We start from the raw sequence: 18,071 nt of genomic DNA on the forward strand, positions 1-18,071 counted from the left end.
TCCCCTTTATCCTCCTCTATCATCCTGCTCACCTCCCTCTCTGGCCTCCTTCCTTCTCTTCTCCTCCAGGTCAAGCTTGCTGAGCAGCCGACGGTGCTGCTGGAGAACCTCATCATACACCAGCATGCTGTCGGGCGCCTGACTCTGTCGCTCCCTCACCGGAGACGGAGAGGCTTCCCGGCACAGTGCCCCCAGGTCAGTGCTGGGGATCGACAGAGGTACGCAGGATCTCTGGTGGAGGTTATTGATGTGATGCCGGTGGTAGAGACTCTGAATGGCTCTGTCCTGCTCAGTCCTGTTCCAGGACTCCTGTAAACTAGCTGCCCTCAGTGAGGGGTACCTCTCTGGGACTTCTGCCCTCCTCCTGCCTCCGTCTTCCAGCTTCTCCCCCCAGCTTAGCGAGGGTCTGTCGTTTCTCGTCAGTCCCGGAGGCGGTCGACTTGGTGGTGTAGGAGGGTTGAGTTTTCTGCGGGAGTCTGTAGGTGTGTCAACAAGGGAAGCTGGGTTCCACAGTGTAGTTGGAGCTGCAGGAGTATGATGGGGACCTTTAGGGGAGATAAGGGGAGGTGGGGCACCGAGGCAAGGGGGTACATCTTTGCTGCCTGGGTTGTGATGGATTGAATTGGTTCTGTTTAGGAAAATAGAAAGCCATATACATTTCCATTTAGACTCACAGTCCACCTAAACTGTGTGAAATCACAGAAGGAAAACAAACCATTTTGTGAAGCTAGTTTATTTTGCATTCTCACCTGTAAATGTCTCTCCTTTGATCCACCCCTTTCCCTGGTGACCTGAGGCCCAGCTCCAGCGGACCCTCCCTCTCCTGCCCTTGTCCTCGTTGCCGTGCTAACCACGCCTCCTCGTTGGCCCTTTGAGTCATCATGGCGGCTGCCAGAGCAGCAGCATGATGCTTCCCCAGGTGAGAAGGCACCAGGCTGGGCATTGGGTGTGGGATAGAGCCCCTGGAAGAGTGAAGGCCAGCCTGCAGGGGCAGAGGTTTAGGTGCTGGGAAACCTGGATGCTCTGAGTCCTTGGGTTTATCTGAAACATAAATACGGAAACCATAAAATTAGTTCTTGAACGTGTTATGTCAATACTAATATGTTTGTGTAGATATTTGGATGAACAGCAAAAAATCTTTTCTGTAATATCCAGAGATTTATTCGGACATCATTCCCACACTTAACACTTTTTGACCGGGTGGAAAATCCGATGGATCACCAATACAATTCTAACTAAAAGGTTAAAAATATGTGCATTCAGTGCTGTATAGGTTGTTTAAAAATAAAAAGAATTGTATTTCATTAAATTTCAATGTATATATTTTGTATATTTATTTGTAATCTATATTTGTTTAATGTGTGAAAGTGGAGAAAAGTGAAGCATCGTGAATCATCATAAAGTTTCAATGTACCACTTTGTAGAAAGTAGTGACAGACGTGAAAGAAGCACATTTACTGCTGTACTACGAACACTGTCTTGTCTTTATTCATTTATACATAAATACATTTTGAGAGCAAATCTGACACAAGGAAAAGCATCCAAGACGAAGCAAACAGCATATTATCTATTATCAACCATGTCATATGTAGTATTCTTCCTACACTGACTCTCTACAGTAAAGGTCACGGGTTCATTGTAACCAGAGGTGTTCAATATTTAAGGAACATGACTGTGTTCCGCAAATTTCAGCAAAGATTCTGCTTTGCATGAGATCACAAGATATCTTGTGTGCAGAGTTGAACTTAAGACCTGACGCTGAATCTCCATTAAAACTCATGGAGAGAATAAAATTCAGAGGATTCATCCTCTGAGGAGCATGCTTGTGCTAATTTTATGCCTATTATATGCTGATATTTTTGTATACAAATGGAAAATTTGGCATGGTGCTGCACATGAGGAAGGTCAAGGGGTCTAGAAAATCATTGTCCTTTGGGGGCTATAAGTATCCATACCAAATTTGATGGCAATCTGCCCAGTACATATCAATATATTTGGCTATTCAAAAAATGTAACTACTTAGGATCAAAACTTCTCAAATGGCATTCTCATGTATTTTTCAACGAGTAACAATCTCTTATCTGTGCTCAGAATAATGTATTTAGTTAACCAGGTAGAGATCAGGGACTTCGTTAGTGAAAAAAGGATTACAAGCGTTTTTTTCAACTCTGAGTATGTGGTTGTGTTTTTGCTTGCGTGTGTGCAGACACACATGAGTGCATGTGTGTGGTGGGTGTGCGCATGTTCGTGTGTAGGTACCCAGTCTGTTTGGGGTCAGCCTCTCCCCTGGCCTGGCCCTGTCCTCCGGTGGCGCCCTCCGAGCCTGCAGCTCAGCCAGGTAGTGGCTCTCCGCCGCTCGGACCATCTGCTGCTGCCTCTCCCTCTGCTTCTCCTTCTGTCTGTCCAGCTCTCTCTCCCGCTCTCTCTCCCTCTCCTCCTCCCTCTCTCTCTCCCTCTCCCGCTCTCGTTCCAGCTCTGCCTCGCGCTCCCTTTCTTTCTCTCGTTCACGCTCTTGCTCTCTCTCTCGCTGGCGGAGCTCATTCTCCATCTGTAGCCTGTGGGGGAGGTTGACAAGGATGCACACATACACAACAGACACACACACGCAGGGGGAGAAGGTGAGAGATGCAACACCCAACATGAGGCAGATATTAACCACACACTGGTGAACCTCACACAAACATTTCTGCTCCAACATACACACACTCACAGAAACACACACAAATATGCACACACGCTCTCCACTTACCATGAGGAAAATAATCCATACACAGCATGACTGAGCAAGAGCAGATGAACACTTAATAGGTATCCACAGGAAAAGGACACACACACACGCATACACACACAAAGCAGAGCACATTCACCAGCAATCAATTGCACACAAACAAACCTACAAGATATGCAGGAGCCATTATAGAAGCAGATGATAAATACCATCCATTTCAAAAACAAACATTTCCCTGTGCTTTATGCCACAGGGAAACAATGTGTATTGTGAAAGTGAGGAAGGAACTCAAAGTACTCAAAGAAAACAGAGCGAGCAAGCGAGAGAGAGAGAGAGAGAGAGAGAAAGAGAGAGAGAGAGAGAGGGAGAGGGAGTAAAAAAGACTTCCTTATGTGCATGTTTGAGTTTTTATGTATGCAGTGGCTTGCATATGCATGTGTATGGGTGTGCAGTGTGTGTGTGTGTGTGTATGAGTGTGCAGTGTGTGTGTGTGTGTGTGTGTGTGTGTGTGTGTGAAGGGCAGTGTGTGTGATGAGTGTATAGGAGGCACTGTGGGGTGTGTGCTAAAAATATCACACACTCAGTAACCTGTGCCTACCCTACAGAGATACATTACACAGCCCTACAGACAGAGGGAGAAGAAAGAAAGAAAGAAAGAAAGAAAGAAAGAAAGAAAGAAAGAACGTAAGAAAGAAAGAAGTGTGTGTGTGTGTGCATGTGTGTTCATGTGTATGTGTGTGTATGTTACCTCTCAGCGAGCGCTGTGTGGTTTAATTCTCCAGGGTAGCGGCCTCCAGGCAGGTGCAAGTGGAGGGCAGAGGGGTGTAGAGGAGGGAAGGTGCCCCCTGCAGGCACAGAGTAGAACTGTGACCGCAGCGCAGAAAGACACAGAGACTCCTCCATCCTATGACAGGCAGACAGAGGCAAACCAGTCACACTACTGTATATCTGCACAGGCCAGATATGGAAGTGGAAGATTAACTGATATTTAAAGGTAACATCACAGTGAAGGTGAAAGGACGATGTGAGTGTATGAAAGTATTAAAATAGGTTTTATAGTTTGAAATCTGAAAGAAAAATAGAGGTTAGCAGATTAGTTGGAGTGAATGGGGTATTTACAGGAGTACTCCTGATTTTCAGAAGCATGGACATGAACCTACCAACTGATCGTCTGTGGACAAACAGTATAACAAACCTCTCACCACTGCTTTCGATAAAACTATGAATTGTTTTAAAACATACTCTTTCTAATTTTGAGAACACACACACTTGATACCAGTATATTAACATTTTGATTGTTTAATGAACGTTTAAACCACTTTTTTGATTATTTAGGATTTTATAGATTGTAGTTTATGCTTCTTTAAGCCTCCTTACTGTCTTATTAAAACGTTTTGTATTTCCATGTGTATGAACTGTGAAGTTCAAATAATGTGTCCTTGCCCCTGGTAACTGTTTTAACATGTTCTGTGACTAAGTAATCTTCTGAAAACTTGGTATATCACAGGTAGGGTGGTAAGAGTTGTAAGGTGATGGGTTCTGTGTAATCTATGTTGTGTCATTGTGTTTAGGATTGTAAAAGAGTGGTAGAATAGGCAGTGTCACCTTGGTGTGTGAAATAACATGGGTTTGTGAAGGTCTCATGGGACTGAAGAGTTTAAAGGGGTATTGTTACCTTGGTAAGGACAAAGGGTGGTGCAGGTAGGCAGGATGATAGTAAGCAGCAGCAGCTGCAGCATGGGCAGCAGCAGCAGCAGGATCAAGGCTCAGGGGTAAAGAGGTCAATCGAAGGTCGTCTGAGGTGGCGAAGGGCCGGAGTGCTCTCAGGTATTCCTCTGGGACGGCACCTGAAGGAATCACAGGGTGCATCTGCCCAGGCAAACTGTGGAAACATGACGCAGTTTTATGTGTCACATTGGCTCATACTATACGTTTAAGCCAAACATACTTTATCTGACTTCAGACACGCTCTGTATGAAGGAGTTTGAGGGTTTATTATCAAATAAAATGTTTCTTTACCCTCATGCAAATACAGTCTAACTATGAGTGTGCATTACCTAAGGCTCTGTATTCTGGGATCTTGCATGATGGAGCTAGGTGTGAGGCCAAAGGGGTGAGCCAGTGGGTGAGGTGAAGGGATGGGCGGAGTCCTCTTATCGTGCTGTTGCTGGCTGTTCTCAGCACCCACCCTCTCCCGACTGATTCCCTGAACACCAGGCTCAACCTAGCAGGGAGACAGACAGTGTGAGAGCAGACATTACTATGTATATCTGTGGGGTTTGAGTGTGTGTTAGACTGAAACTGAGCAGAAAAAAAGTTCAGGAAAAGAGGAAATGGAAATGAAAATGAGTGACTGGGTAAAACCCCCCAAGCTGCACCCAGAAGCTCAGTGGTGGAAAAGTGGGTCTGATATGTCATAACAGGTCAAGATCAAAGCGGAAAGATGATCCTAATATCAGACCCACTGCTCTCCTCCTTCATCACTCACTCTCTCTCTCTAAGAGCTTCTCACTCATTGGATTTGGTCGCTACAACATTGCATTTGATCCTTGATACCTTATAGTAAAATTCCAACCCTCAAATCACCACCATGACAAACATAGTAATAGAAAAAAAACCCAAATTACAAATATAAATTTCCCCCAAACTTGCATATAAATATACAGTTAATAGTGCCACTACTGCCAAGGTAGAGAAGTATAATACACTCACTCGAGTGAATGTTTGCCATGTTTTTATTATCTTAGAATTCTGAGATAATAATCTTGTTCAGGAAAAAAGGACAAACATTTTTCTCTCAAGTGAATGCATTATGCTTCTGTAACAAGAGCATTTGTCCCAGTTCACTCAATATGTCATGTGTCATTATACAATCCTGTCTCCAAAAATTTCAACTAAAGAGGCAAAAAGCTAAAAGATAATGTTAAATATGACCAAGAGTCTACAGCCACGCTAGCAGCTCTGTGACGCTAATGGTGCTTTGAGCTACATGCTAATGACAGCATGCTAACATGCTCCCAATGACAATGTTAACATGCTGATGTTTAGCAGGTACATCATCTTAGTTAAACATGTTTGCATTTTAATATTTACTAATTATCACTAAGCACAAACACAGCTAAGCTGCTGTGAATGTCATTTGTTTTGCAGGTATTTGGTCATAAACCAAATCTGTACTACACTGGAGAAATGACATTTTTGACCTGATGATAGCACAAGTGAAAAGTCAGAGAATCACAAAAATCATTAGGATTCATCCTCTGGACACCATAGATTAAAATAAATAAATAAATAAATTTAAATTTAATGACAACTCATGCAATAGTTACTGAAATATTTTGGTCAGGACACACCGACTGTTCAACTGACCAGCAGACTGACACAGCCTGACATCATAGAGCCACAATGCTAGCATGGCAAAAAAAACAAAACATTGTCTTTTATTGTGACACTGGGACCAAGTAGTGGAGAAAATCTTTGTGGACATTGATTTTTCCAGGATAAAGAAGAAATAGCTGCCAGGAAACTTTTGACTAGGCCTACAGCATGTTAATGAGAAGAAGACACATACATTTATGCACACCTATGTGTCAAATGTTGTTGCTACAGTAACAGACCACAATACAAGTACAATACAAAGTCAGACAGACCATGGACAACCCACAAACAAATGACCTCTCCCAGCAAAACCCCATCTGCTACCTTAGCTCTGTACAACCCTTGACTTGCAGTGAAATATCTGTGCTTTGAATATGTTTGACTAGTTTTGAATGTGTCACTCATGGAAAGCAGATTCAAACCCGTGATGAGCCATATTGCTCTCTTTCTCTCTATCACTCAGCAATCTACACTGTTTCAAAATGAGAAGGGGAGGCAATGCACGAGGGGTCTGGAGAGCAGCCAACACATTCTTTGACCTCTGACCCCGCAGACAGCCAACAGCCTTCACAGATGCAGCAATAAACACACACAAACAGACTGTTTCTTCAGCTTAAATCATCCTATCTTGTCTTTCTCCGGTCTAGGACAAGCTGCATACAGAAAAGGACAAATACTGAATTTAGACAAACCTTTAGAGCCCTCACTCCTCTCTCTGTCGCTCTCCTGGTCATTCTTACATTCCCTCCCCTCCTTTCTTAACATCCTATTCTCTATTTTCCTGCCTCCCTCCCTCCTTCTTTCTCTGAATGTCTGAATGGGAGCCCCAGGCAGGCAGAGCCACAGAGTGGTCTTTGTGAAGGGGGAGAAAGGCAGCTCTGATCCAGGGGGAAGTGGCTACTGTGGGGGCTAACCCCTGCATTGTGTGAGGGGCCTGGTTCCTCGCCCCAGCTTAAATTCACTCACACACCCACAAGCAAACACATCCACAGACGCACACACACACATACACAGGTCCCTCTTCACATCCTAAGCCTTTTGTGGTGAAGGGTCAAGTACACACACACACACACACACACACACACACACACACACACACATATGAGCACTCACACACAAACACTGCAGGAAGCTGAACACAATAGGTGCCAGTCTCTGCAGCCTCCAGTGTTTCTTTACAAACCCCTCATGTGTTGCTGAAAAAGACATGGACTGATTAGTGAGAGGAAGAAGGAGCGAGGAAGAAGGGTGAAAGCATGAAAATAAAGATATGAGACAAGAAAGAGAAAGAGAGGAAGGGGGATAGAAAGAGAGACACAGAGGGATGGCTGGTTTTGACAGTTTGATGTTGAGAAGCACTGGGACCATTTCTTTAATGGAGGGAGCAGCGGCAGGACGAATAAGGGAGACAAAAAGAGACAGACGACTCATCTGTGCTGAGAGAGAGCACAGGAGAGCAAGAGAGAGAGAGAGAGAGAAAAAGAGAGATGAAAAATACAAACCAGCAAGACAAGGGAACAGGAAGTACTGATACACAGAGAGAACAGCAGATGTCTTGTCTCAAACTTGTCTGGAACACCAGCAGGTATGACAGTTTGATAAACATCATCTCTTACCTGTCGTCCGTCGGCCCTCCACAGGCCGTTGCTGGTCTTTGTGGGGGCAATGGTGACTACCGGAGGGGTGCTGGGGACACCGTGGCCCCTGGTCTGACCCAGGAGGGGCCCTAAAGAACCCCGCTTTGGAGTGGTGACTGGCGAGCTGTGGCTGGTGGCCGGGGAGGAGACTGGAGACGACTCACCGCTGAGGGCTGAACCTGGGGAGGGGAGAGGGGGTGAATGACAGCGGCAGAGTCGAGAATAAACTGCAGCTATCAGACGGCTTATCAGATTAAAAAGATTTCAGGATCAAACAATCCCCCTGTGACATAATACAGATGGTACACAAAAGGAAAAATCAACTTTTTTTGTCAGTGTGCTGGCCTGTGAAGAGGTAAAAAGTGATTCAATCATCTTGATGAAACGTGTTCTGGTGAAATGTGACAGAAATAAAGGAAAGTGTAAAAAGATACAGGAGGTACAAGCGATGAGGACAAGGGTACAAGATAAAAGTGTGTGACAAGTATGTATGTGTGCACACTGATGAAGGATAAAAAAGAAACGCCAGATATATAGAGAACGAAAGAAGGATGTCATAAATGAAAGTGTTAAAAAAAAAAGGCCTGGGTGTGACGCAGTGCAAGGGGAGGTGTTAAATGTGATAAAGAGAGAGAACATGTGTGTTGTCCTTAACATTCACTCCACCATTACTCTATTACTGTAACACTCACTAATCAGTATACACTCACAGAAACACAAACACATTCAGAGACTGTAAGAAGGAGGAAATAATGAGGTGGAGAGAAGGTGGGAGAAGAAGAGAAAGAGCTGCAGGCAGAGAGCAAGAGATGGTGATAGAGAGTTGGGGACAGGGAGAGAGAGAGAGCTTGTTATAATTGGCTGTAATTAGATTCTCGTTATTAGGAGATGAATGGAAACGGATGAAGGAAGAGACAGAGAGGAAGAGGTCAGAATGGGTCAGCTCTTATCCAACACCTTCATTAGGACACCAACGAGCTGAGCGAGGACACACACACACACACACACACACACACACACACACACACACACACACACACACACACACACATACAACCAAAGAGCTACCATGCACTAAAACATTTTACATTAATCCACAAAACATAACCTTGGTCAGCGAAGTGATCTACAGGCGCTGTGTTGCAAAAGTGTGTCCAATTTAAAGTCATTAATAACTTGTTAACATCTTAAATGAATAATCTGACATTTTGCTTTTTGAAGGAAGGTTAGATGAGCAGATTGATACCACTCTCATGTCTGTATGGTAAATATGAAGATACGACCAGGAGCTGGTTAGCATAAGCTAGCATAAAAGATGGGAAGATATTGTGACAAAATCCATCTATACAGATATATTAAAGGAGACTGAACAAACCTGGCAGCAGTAGTGGAGGTGGTTGTTTTTGGGTTTGACCAACAAAGAAGAGTCCTCTGAACATGTGTGTGTGTGTGTGTGTGTGTCTGTGTGTGTGTGTGTGTGTGTGTGTGTGTGTGTGTGTGTGTGTGTGTGTGTGTGTGTGTGTGTATGTGCGTGTGTGTGTTCAGGACTATGTTACCTCTCCAGGGCGGGGAGCCACTGGAGCTATGGGTTTTTTTAAAGTTAGATCACCGCTCACCTCTGGGATCCTCAGCCTGTTTGGCCAGTTTACGAAGAGCAGCAGCGAATCCCGAGTTTGCAGACTGGGCAACTGCGTTCCCATTGGTTAGCGGGCTGAGGGGACTGACAGTAGCCGTGGTGCGAGTTGCCGTGGAGATCATTCCTAATGATGATGATTTATTGGAGTCATGGTTCATACCTGAGGAGAGTGGGAAAAAAGATGTTATTATTTGATATCTCTAAATAAAACACGGACAATTCAGTTTGCAGGGGTGTATGAGCCCTTTGTCAACTAAAGCATTTGATTACCTCCTGTTGTCGAAAAATTATGTTTCTGCTTTGAATCAGTTTGTATGAAAAAGCGTCAGTTTGTGAACACAGCTGGCATCTCATTTAACTTGAATGAGTCAAACTTGTCATACACAAGTAGTCAAAGAAATTGGACAAGTGTGTGTGTGTGTGTGTGTGTGTGTGTGTGTGTGTGTGTGTGTGTTCCTCCCTTTGTGTCTGGACATCATTGTGAGTGTATAAGCGTGGGTCAGCTCCACTAGAGACAGAGTGGAGGGAGTAGAGCTGTGTCAAATAGAGCGGTGACCCTAATAGCAAATCACACACATGAGTGCACACATGTCCATTTCCTCAAGGGAGCCAGTCAACACATCTTAAGACCTCGGGCGTGTCTACACGTAAACATTATTAGGTATTTTTACACCCTCACAAATACATGCATGTACACACACAAATAAATACGCACAGCCACAGACACAACTAACACCTATCGATCTACTGAGCAGTGGACACACTTGGAGCAAACATGGTTGGAGTAACCTTTGTCTTCACCCTCTAACCTCTTACTGACCCACTAATGTTAATTACAGCTGGAATTAGCCAGCAGCCCCCCTGCCTGCTACAGCAATGACCTCATTACCACCACAACGCACACACACACACAACTACCTTTCAAGTATACATACACACACATTTACCACAGGAGGAACAAACAAACAGCCAAAGCAGTGGACACACTCATGAAAAATTCATATATGCACATTGAACACCATTATTCAATGTTCTGCACATCACATGGATGATTCTGAAGAATCGGAAGAATAAAGGAAAGTCAGATCTCAGAGTTTGTTAGCTGAAAGTGTAATAAATCTCATATTTACAAGATGTCAGCGCAGATACCTGCCATCTTCACACACGTGAGCACAAACATGCAGAGGGAGCTGTAGAGCGACAGAGTGAGAGAAGAAGGTATATGAAAGAAACAGTGAGGAAAGGGAGAGAAAATTAACAAAAGCCAATTTTCAAAGTAAGGGTACATGAAGTGGAAATGGACAGAGGTTTCTACATGAAATCATCTTAACCATCAGAGATACACATCCACAACCACTGCCACCTGCAGACACGTCCTCTGCATATGCCCAAAATATGAAACTCATTATGAGCTAAATATCAAAGTTTGAAATTCCAGGTTTTACAGCCTGCCAGCTGATGAAAAAGCTTCCTCTCCTCAGTTTGTTACCAGCTACTGCAAAAGAACACAGACAAATAACAAATAAGCTGCCAACTTACATCTAACTGCACTGGATGAGATATATAACATATGTTATGTATACAATTAACATGCATGCAGCTTCTGACATGATTGTCTTCATACATTAGAAGATTACAGTGTACACAAGATGTTCTTTTCTTATTATCTTGTTTCTATTGTAGTCATTATTTCTTTTCTTTACTCTCTGTTTTTCTTTATTTCTTTGGCTTCACTTATATATTTGCATGTCTTGTCAATAAAGGAAATTGAAATTGAAACTGACAGACAGAAAGGGAAAGATGAAGAGAGTAAAAGCTCAGATCCTGACAGGCTGTGTGAGTGTGCGTCTATATCTCTGTCTCTGCTGAGCCCAGCAGTCCAGGGAGCGATGATAAGACAGTTTCTATCGACTCTTTCTCTCCCTCCCTCCTCTCTCTCGTTTATCTCAGCATACTGGAGCTTATTTAACAAAAGCCAACACATATAATCTCCTCTCTGTTTCTTGCTTTCTTTCTTCCTTCTTTCTACAATCTTTTTTTACAGGCTCTTCCTCTGATATTTATCCATGTCATTCACACACACAAAGACAAACACAAACATACTAACATATGCATGTGCACATAATTCAGACATGCAAACAGACACACTCACCCTCCCACTCACTGTTCTCCTCCTGCTCGTCGTCTTTCTGCTCCTCTGTGAGACTCTTTCTCTCTCTCCCTCTCAGCCTTGCAGCTGCTACGTGGTCACGTGACCTCTTTTCTATCCACTCCCCCCACCCCACCCCCCTCCTCCTCCTCCTCTCCATCCTCCGCCCCCTCCTCCTTCCCCTTCCCCTCCCTCTCCATCTACCACCCTCTCCATCCTACCTCCTCTCTTCTGTGTCACTCTTTTTATCTTTCCATTTTCTCTCCTTAGCTGCCCCTTCTCTCTCTCTCAAACTGTTCTCTCTGTCGTTTTTTCTGTCTTCATTCTTCATCTTTCCTCCTTTTGGCTCTCAGTCCTGGGAGGGTGGCAGTGGCGGTGGTGGTTGGGGTGGGGGAGTGAGTAGAAGGAGGGGGGTTTAGAGGGATGACGGGGAGGGTGGGTGTGTGGTTTAAGCTCTGAGAATGTGTGTGTGTGTGTGTGTGTGTGTGTGTGTGTGTGTGTGTTGTGGCAGAGGCTAGTGTTAACCCTCCATCCATCACTCTGTCTTACTGCAAGTCAGCTCTGTCTGCTTTGGGGACAGGGGTGAGTTCACTGGGGTTGGGGGTGGGTCTGACAGTGACCTTTCACCCTTTCACCCTAAATACAAATTAAGACATTTAACTCCCTTTAGGAATTAAAAAAAAAAATTATGACTGAATGAGCCCCATGAGACTATAATGTTCATAAGACATCAGAAAACTGTAAAAATGAAGAGACAACTTTGCAAGTCATATCAATAGGCTACTGAAGCAAAACAAATATGTTTGCCTTGAGGATGACGCTAGAGGAGACGCCATGTTACAGAAAACAAAAGCGTATATGCACAGTTACCATTTTGATGGACTCTCTAGGGCGTCAGATTTCACTTTCTCCTGTTTAAGTTTTTAGCTTCATGGAGTTTAACTGTGCTTTCAGCTGAATGTATGCTAACATTTTTACTGTTATGTTACAAACAAGCCAACATACTGAATTACAGCAAACATTACTACAGATAGACTAACCTAAAATTAAATTTGCTACAAAAACGCTAAGATTTAGCATAAGCATTAACATCAAAGTACAGCTACGTTTGTATTCAGACTGAACACATAGAGAATTTTAGAGGTGGTACAACTACATAGAAAATCAGTAGAATGAAAACGAAAATTGAAAATGTTGGACATGTTTCAGCTTAAGCAAAAGTTTATGTAACTGAACTGAACCACGAGGAACAACTGAAGATCAGCTAAATAACAAAAATTGCAGTCCCTTATTAGTTTTGAGACCAGTCAGAGCTTCAAACATACACACACACACACACACACACACACACAGCCAATCTTCGCCTACACACCATCAGCATATAGGTTGCTAGCTAGCTAACCATTACAGCCAATTGGTACATTGGCAGCTAGGGGTGAAATTACACAGACCACAAAAACACTCAAAATTAAATATTTACAGTACATCCAATATTTAGATCAAATCTGAACATACCTACATGCTCGACACTCCATTGTCAACCTCAGTGTATTTGAACTCAGCTGTGAGTTTAACGCAGGCAACATTATGCTATTTAGAGAGGGCATGTTTTCATATGCATGTTAGCATTGACATTCATACAGTAAGTTAGAAATGTGCTAACATGCAACAGCTATCCATATGCTGACATTCAGCATGTTAGCATAAATTTTAAGTGAGGTCATCAGCTTTTAGTCATTATTTTTAATGTATCCTGCCATGAGTCCTGAAAGTGAGTTGATCACCAAAGTCGTTATGATTAACCCTGTGTGAGCCATTGCTGTCTGTACGAAATTTCATTGCGCTCCGCACTGCTATGCTGGATAAAAATAAGCATCACAACATCACAAGTGCAACCACCCCCAGCTTTGTCAAAATGGAAATTACATCCGGGTGTGGCTCCATTCACCCATATACAAACACACACACACACATACACACACACACACTACATACACAATCACACTCTGCTCAGCATGAAGTAAGTGACATAGGACATGTTGAGGCCTGTGTCTTTAACACTCTTTTTGTCTCCCCCTTCACTTTCACTCTCTCCCTCTCTCTCCTACACACAAAAACAAACACTCACTACAGGGGGACTGTGAGGACAGCAGGGGGGGCCTGCCCTGCCCTATCAGCTCATTAAAAAAAGCACTTTGTGTGTGTGTGTGTTGTGTGTGTGTGTGTGTGTGTTGTGTGTGTGTGTGTGTATGTGTGTGTGTGTGTGTGTGTGCGTGTGCGTATGTGTGTGTGTGTGTGTGTGTGTGTGTTTCAGAGAGCGAGAGCAGGGATGAGTGATTAGGTTGGAAGAAGAGGTTGTAACACACTACCTACTCATTAACCCTCATCACATTGACATGTCTGAGTGTGTGTGTTCCTGTGTCGGCTACCATGTTAACACTTAGAGATTAAATTAACTATCCTCATTTGTGTTTACAGTTACCTAACATTATACCAATAATGAGAATGCACACATACACACACACACACACACACGGTGACTTAACAACAAGTAACACAAAAATATGCTCTATTTAAGTTTTAAGACACTATTACTTTGGCTCCTACAGCTGATACTAATCACAAGAACAGCTACTGTTGCTGTTACAATAGCTGGCAGACTTTTTCAAATTCCTCTGACAAGAACGCACTCACACACACACATACACAGAGAGTGAGAGAGAGAGAGAGAGAGAGAGAGTGAGAGAGAAAGAGAGAGAGAGAAAAAGTAGCCAAATGTTTTACAGCCTCTTAAACTTGTCTGTAATAGCAGTCAGAGTGGCGTCAACACAGCAGTCTCCAGGGTTACTCCAGGGGCTGCTAAATGGCTTTACTAGCTCCAGTGACTCTGCAGCTCGCACTGAAACACTTAACACTTCCTTACAATCCATAAACAACGAACACACTCTCCCACTCTCGCACATTCACGGACACAGGAATAGGCCCGCAAATTAACATTAACGTCGGTAAAATGACATAAGACAGAACAATGACATCATCAAAAACACACATACGGGAGCAGTCTGTGTAAATAGTTGCAAAGACAGACACATACACAATTAGCTGACTCAGGATTCAGGCATTGTGCGTCACAAAACATATGCATGTGACTCCTAGAGACCAAACAGCCAGCATGCATTTATGGTCCTGGGATAAATGGAGCAGAAAAACCACATACTGTAATAACCAACACCTCAAGCAAAAAACAAACAAACAGGAAGCACATCCGAAGACACGCTGCAGCAGAGAGTTAGCAGCATACAGCAGGAAAAGAAACAATGCAGAAAGGATGGTTAATGTAGCAGTCATTACTCAGTCTTATATTAAACAGTGCGTCCGCCAGAGCAGAGCCATGTTTACTGTGCAATCATAACAGAGTCGAGATGTTAGTGAAAGGTCTATAAATTATCACTGCTACAGCTTAGAGCAGAAATGTGGCCTGTCAGCAAAGATGGGATGGCTACACTGGAAAAGCTCTTCTCTTCTCTTCTCTTCTCTTCTCAAACTCAGGCCTTTACTCCCCCCTCCTCCTGGCTGCAGGGCGCTTTTTCTCTTTCAGTGACCCCTTCTCCATTTCTCTAATCAGTGTACTTGTCTACGAGCATCTTGTCACTGTCTGTCAGATACAGAAAGCAGAAAATATAAATAGCAGCTGTTTTGGGACCCCTTACACTTCTCTCTATCTGTCTGTGTTGCAGTTTCTTTGCCTTGTCATCTCCTCACTATCTCTTTTTCAGTCTCCTACCACTCACTCGACAGCCTCTCCCATCACGTCGGCTACATTTCTGCTTTCCCCTCTGTGTCATCGATCTCTTCTGCAACGTGTGGCTCAGTCTCGCCTCTCTCTGATAAGGAGATGATGCAAAAAGATAAAACAATCTGAGGCAAACCAATCTTACTCTGTCTCAGTTTGTTTTCGGCGCCTGGCTGCGTCTGACTCCTGCACGCAGGTTTTTATTTGATGAGTGTGTGTGTGTGTGTGTGTGTGTGTGTGTGTGTGTGTTCAGCATTGGTAGAGGTGTATACAGAGGGTCGTGTCAGACAGTTGACAGCCACAGTTCCTCCTCCTCTGGCCCGAGGCCGGCTCTGCTCACCAGGTGTCGACACCGCGGCGGCTAGACCTCAACCATCTGAACAAACATGAGGGGGGAGAACACACACAGACACACTCTCATTGCACAAAGGTGCATAAAGATACAACAGACTGGCCTGTCAGGCAGGTGTTGGATAAGTATAAAGTGCAGGGTGTAATTGAAGTGTGTGCTACCTGCAAAACAACAATCACTGTCGTAAACAAGAATGTTAATGTTGAATGAGATATTTAAAGTACAATCTGGGTCAGCAAATCAGAGCTAGAGAGAAAATAAGGTTTTCAAATTTCATGGATTATTTCTTTGTATATATCACTGTTTAGATGAGACCAAAGGGATAGGAAAACAGCCTGGTGGTTGATTTATTTATTACTGTCATCACCTCTGTCCTGTGTGTCAACTTGAATATGTGCCGTTTGGCTGTCAGTTGTATGTCTGGCATATTTGTTTGTTTGAGTCTGTTACGGCTGTAATAATGTAATTTACTTTGTGCCTCCATGCTAGACTCATTCTACTCCTCCACCCTATTTTTTTTCAATAGGTGAAAGGTGCAGATGATGCTGTTTAGATAAATTCTACAGCATGTGTACATCTTCAGTAGGGCAGTAACTAATAATTATTTTCATTATTGATATACTTTTAGGGCTGTTTAACCTGAATATTATGTCAATTAATGTGAGAATTATTTCTTAAAGGATGTAGATGGTTCTTTTGTCAGGATAGTTTCCTCAGCTGTTGTTTCAAGGTTGAAAATAAACCTCCACTTTTCAGCCAATGTGGACAAAACATCCATAAAGTGAACATCTACAGCTCCATGATAATTTCATCTGCTGATGAAGATGTAATATGACCCAAAGCTCTAAATGGAGCTTGTGGTGAGAGTGTTTACTCAACTGTGGCTTCCAATGTCAAGAATGGACTGTTTTCTTGATCAATCGATTAATTGTTTGGACAGTTAAACCTCCTCAGTATGTCTTGTTTTGTCCAAACAATGGTCTAAAACTAAGTCCAGGTCGACATATATTATATTTACAGTGATATAAAAAAAACAGGAAATCCTCATATTTGACAGGTTGGAAATTGAAAATGTTTTTTGCAATTTCATAGAAGTTTCAGCTCTAACAATACTGAAAAATACAGGGGGTAAATAGTATCAGATATTTACATACTGAGTGGCCTATCAAAAACCACGTTATATGGTGGTCATTTTTAATGCAATTCTAACAATTGACTGACCAAATACAACATACTTTTAAGATTTTGAAGAAATAGACCCTGAGGTGATCTGAGCGGTGGAGTCTGGGTTTACAGCATCTATATGAGAAGGAGGTAATTAAAGAGATTGGAGGTTTACTCAATAACCCCTGCTGAGCAGCTGGTCTACGGCAGGTCAGGAACAACACATGGCGCATGGAGAGTATGTGTGCGTGTGTGTGTGTGTGTGTGTGTGTGTGTGTGTGTGTGTGTGTGTGTGTGTGTGTGTGTGTGTGTGTGTGTGTATGTGTGTGTGTTGAACTCCACCTGCGGGCTGTGTACACACACAAAAGCGACGTGATCCGCTTGACTGCTGCTAATGCGCCCAGCGGCATCTATCTCAGCCAAACAATACAGCCGCTGTTAAAGGTCCCGGATTAAAGAGCGACTCCTCTAACTCCCATGGGTGCTGTTTAACAAACCATCTCAGCGAAACTGGGTGACACACCACAGCGTTTCAGGTCTGTCTTCCAGTCCGTTAAGTTTATTAAGAGCAAACAGCAACCCTGTTTGATCACCGACAGGTTTGACAAGAAAGATAACACAACAAGGAACCACAAACACCTTTCCAAACCTCACCTCCTGCAGCTGCGTCAAGACGCGCGCTGTGAACTAGACGAAAACAGGAAGTTGGGGAAGTCTAACTTAAAAATAAGAGCATGCAATGCTGCCTACATGAAGATTTGCTTGAGGATGCATCATTGGCTGTGGAAAAGAAGACAAGGGATTTACCTGTGCTTGAACTTTCCTTGCAATAATACTTTTGCTCTAGTTGTAAGTTACCGTGTCACGTGTTAACGACACTTTATTTTGAAAGTGGGAACCAGAAGCTGTTTCCTCCTCCAATCGTCAAGCTCAACCAGTTTGTCTGATCACATATTATCGACTGATTGAATCACACACGGCACAATGAGTCATCTGCAGTTTATCTAAAAATAGTCTCGATTAAAAATATAATTTTACTTCCTCCTCTTACTTCTTACAGTCGGTTTGAGGTAGACCAGATGTCCAGAAATATAACTATCTAAAACTATCGCAGCCATAACACAGAAGAACAACATATCAGGCGAGTCACTGTTGAAAACTACGGACAAAGTAAAGCCCTCACATGGACAAAATACCGTATGTTTTTAAAAATGGAAACCATGGGGTCAAAGGT

At 43.3% G+C, this 18,071-nt stretch overlaps 1 protein-coding gene across 8 annotated transcripts in view; it reads right to left on the reverse strand.

Annotated features, from left to right (window-relative positions):
- LOC130176579 (genetic suppressor element 1-like) overlaps positions 1–18,071 on the reverse strand; it is a 37,693-nt gene that overhangs the window by 5,700 nt on the left and 13,922 nt on the right. For 3 of the 8 annotated variants that reach the window (XM_056387738.1, XM_056387740.1, XM_056387742.1), the window contains exons 2-9: positions 9,360–9,539; positions 7,723–7,922; positions 4,786–4,952; positions 4,404–4,610; positions 3,477–3,632; positions 2,260–2,555; positions 750–1,041; positions 33–628 (exon numbers count right to left, since the gene is read on the reverse strand). In XM_056387738.1, coding sequence (XP_056243713.1) covers positions 33–628; positions 750–1,041; positions 2,260–2,555; positions 3,477–3,632; positions 4,404–4,610; positions 4,786–4,952; positions 7,723–7,922; positions 9,360–9,539 — 2,094 coding nt within the window. The other 5 variants (XM_056387743.1, XM_056387745.1, XM_056387746.1 and 2 more) reach the window with 5 other exon arrangements.

This window comes from Seriola aureovittata, chromosome 10 (assembly GCF_021018895.1).
Source record: "Seriola aureovittata isolate HTS-2021-v1 ecotype China chromosome 10, ASM2101889v1, whole genome shotgun sequence".
NCBI lineage: Eukaryota > Metazoa > Chordata > Actinopteri > Carangiformes > Carangidae > Seriola > Seriola aureovittata.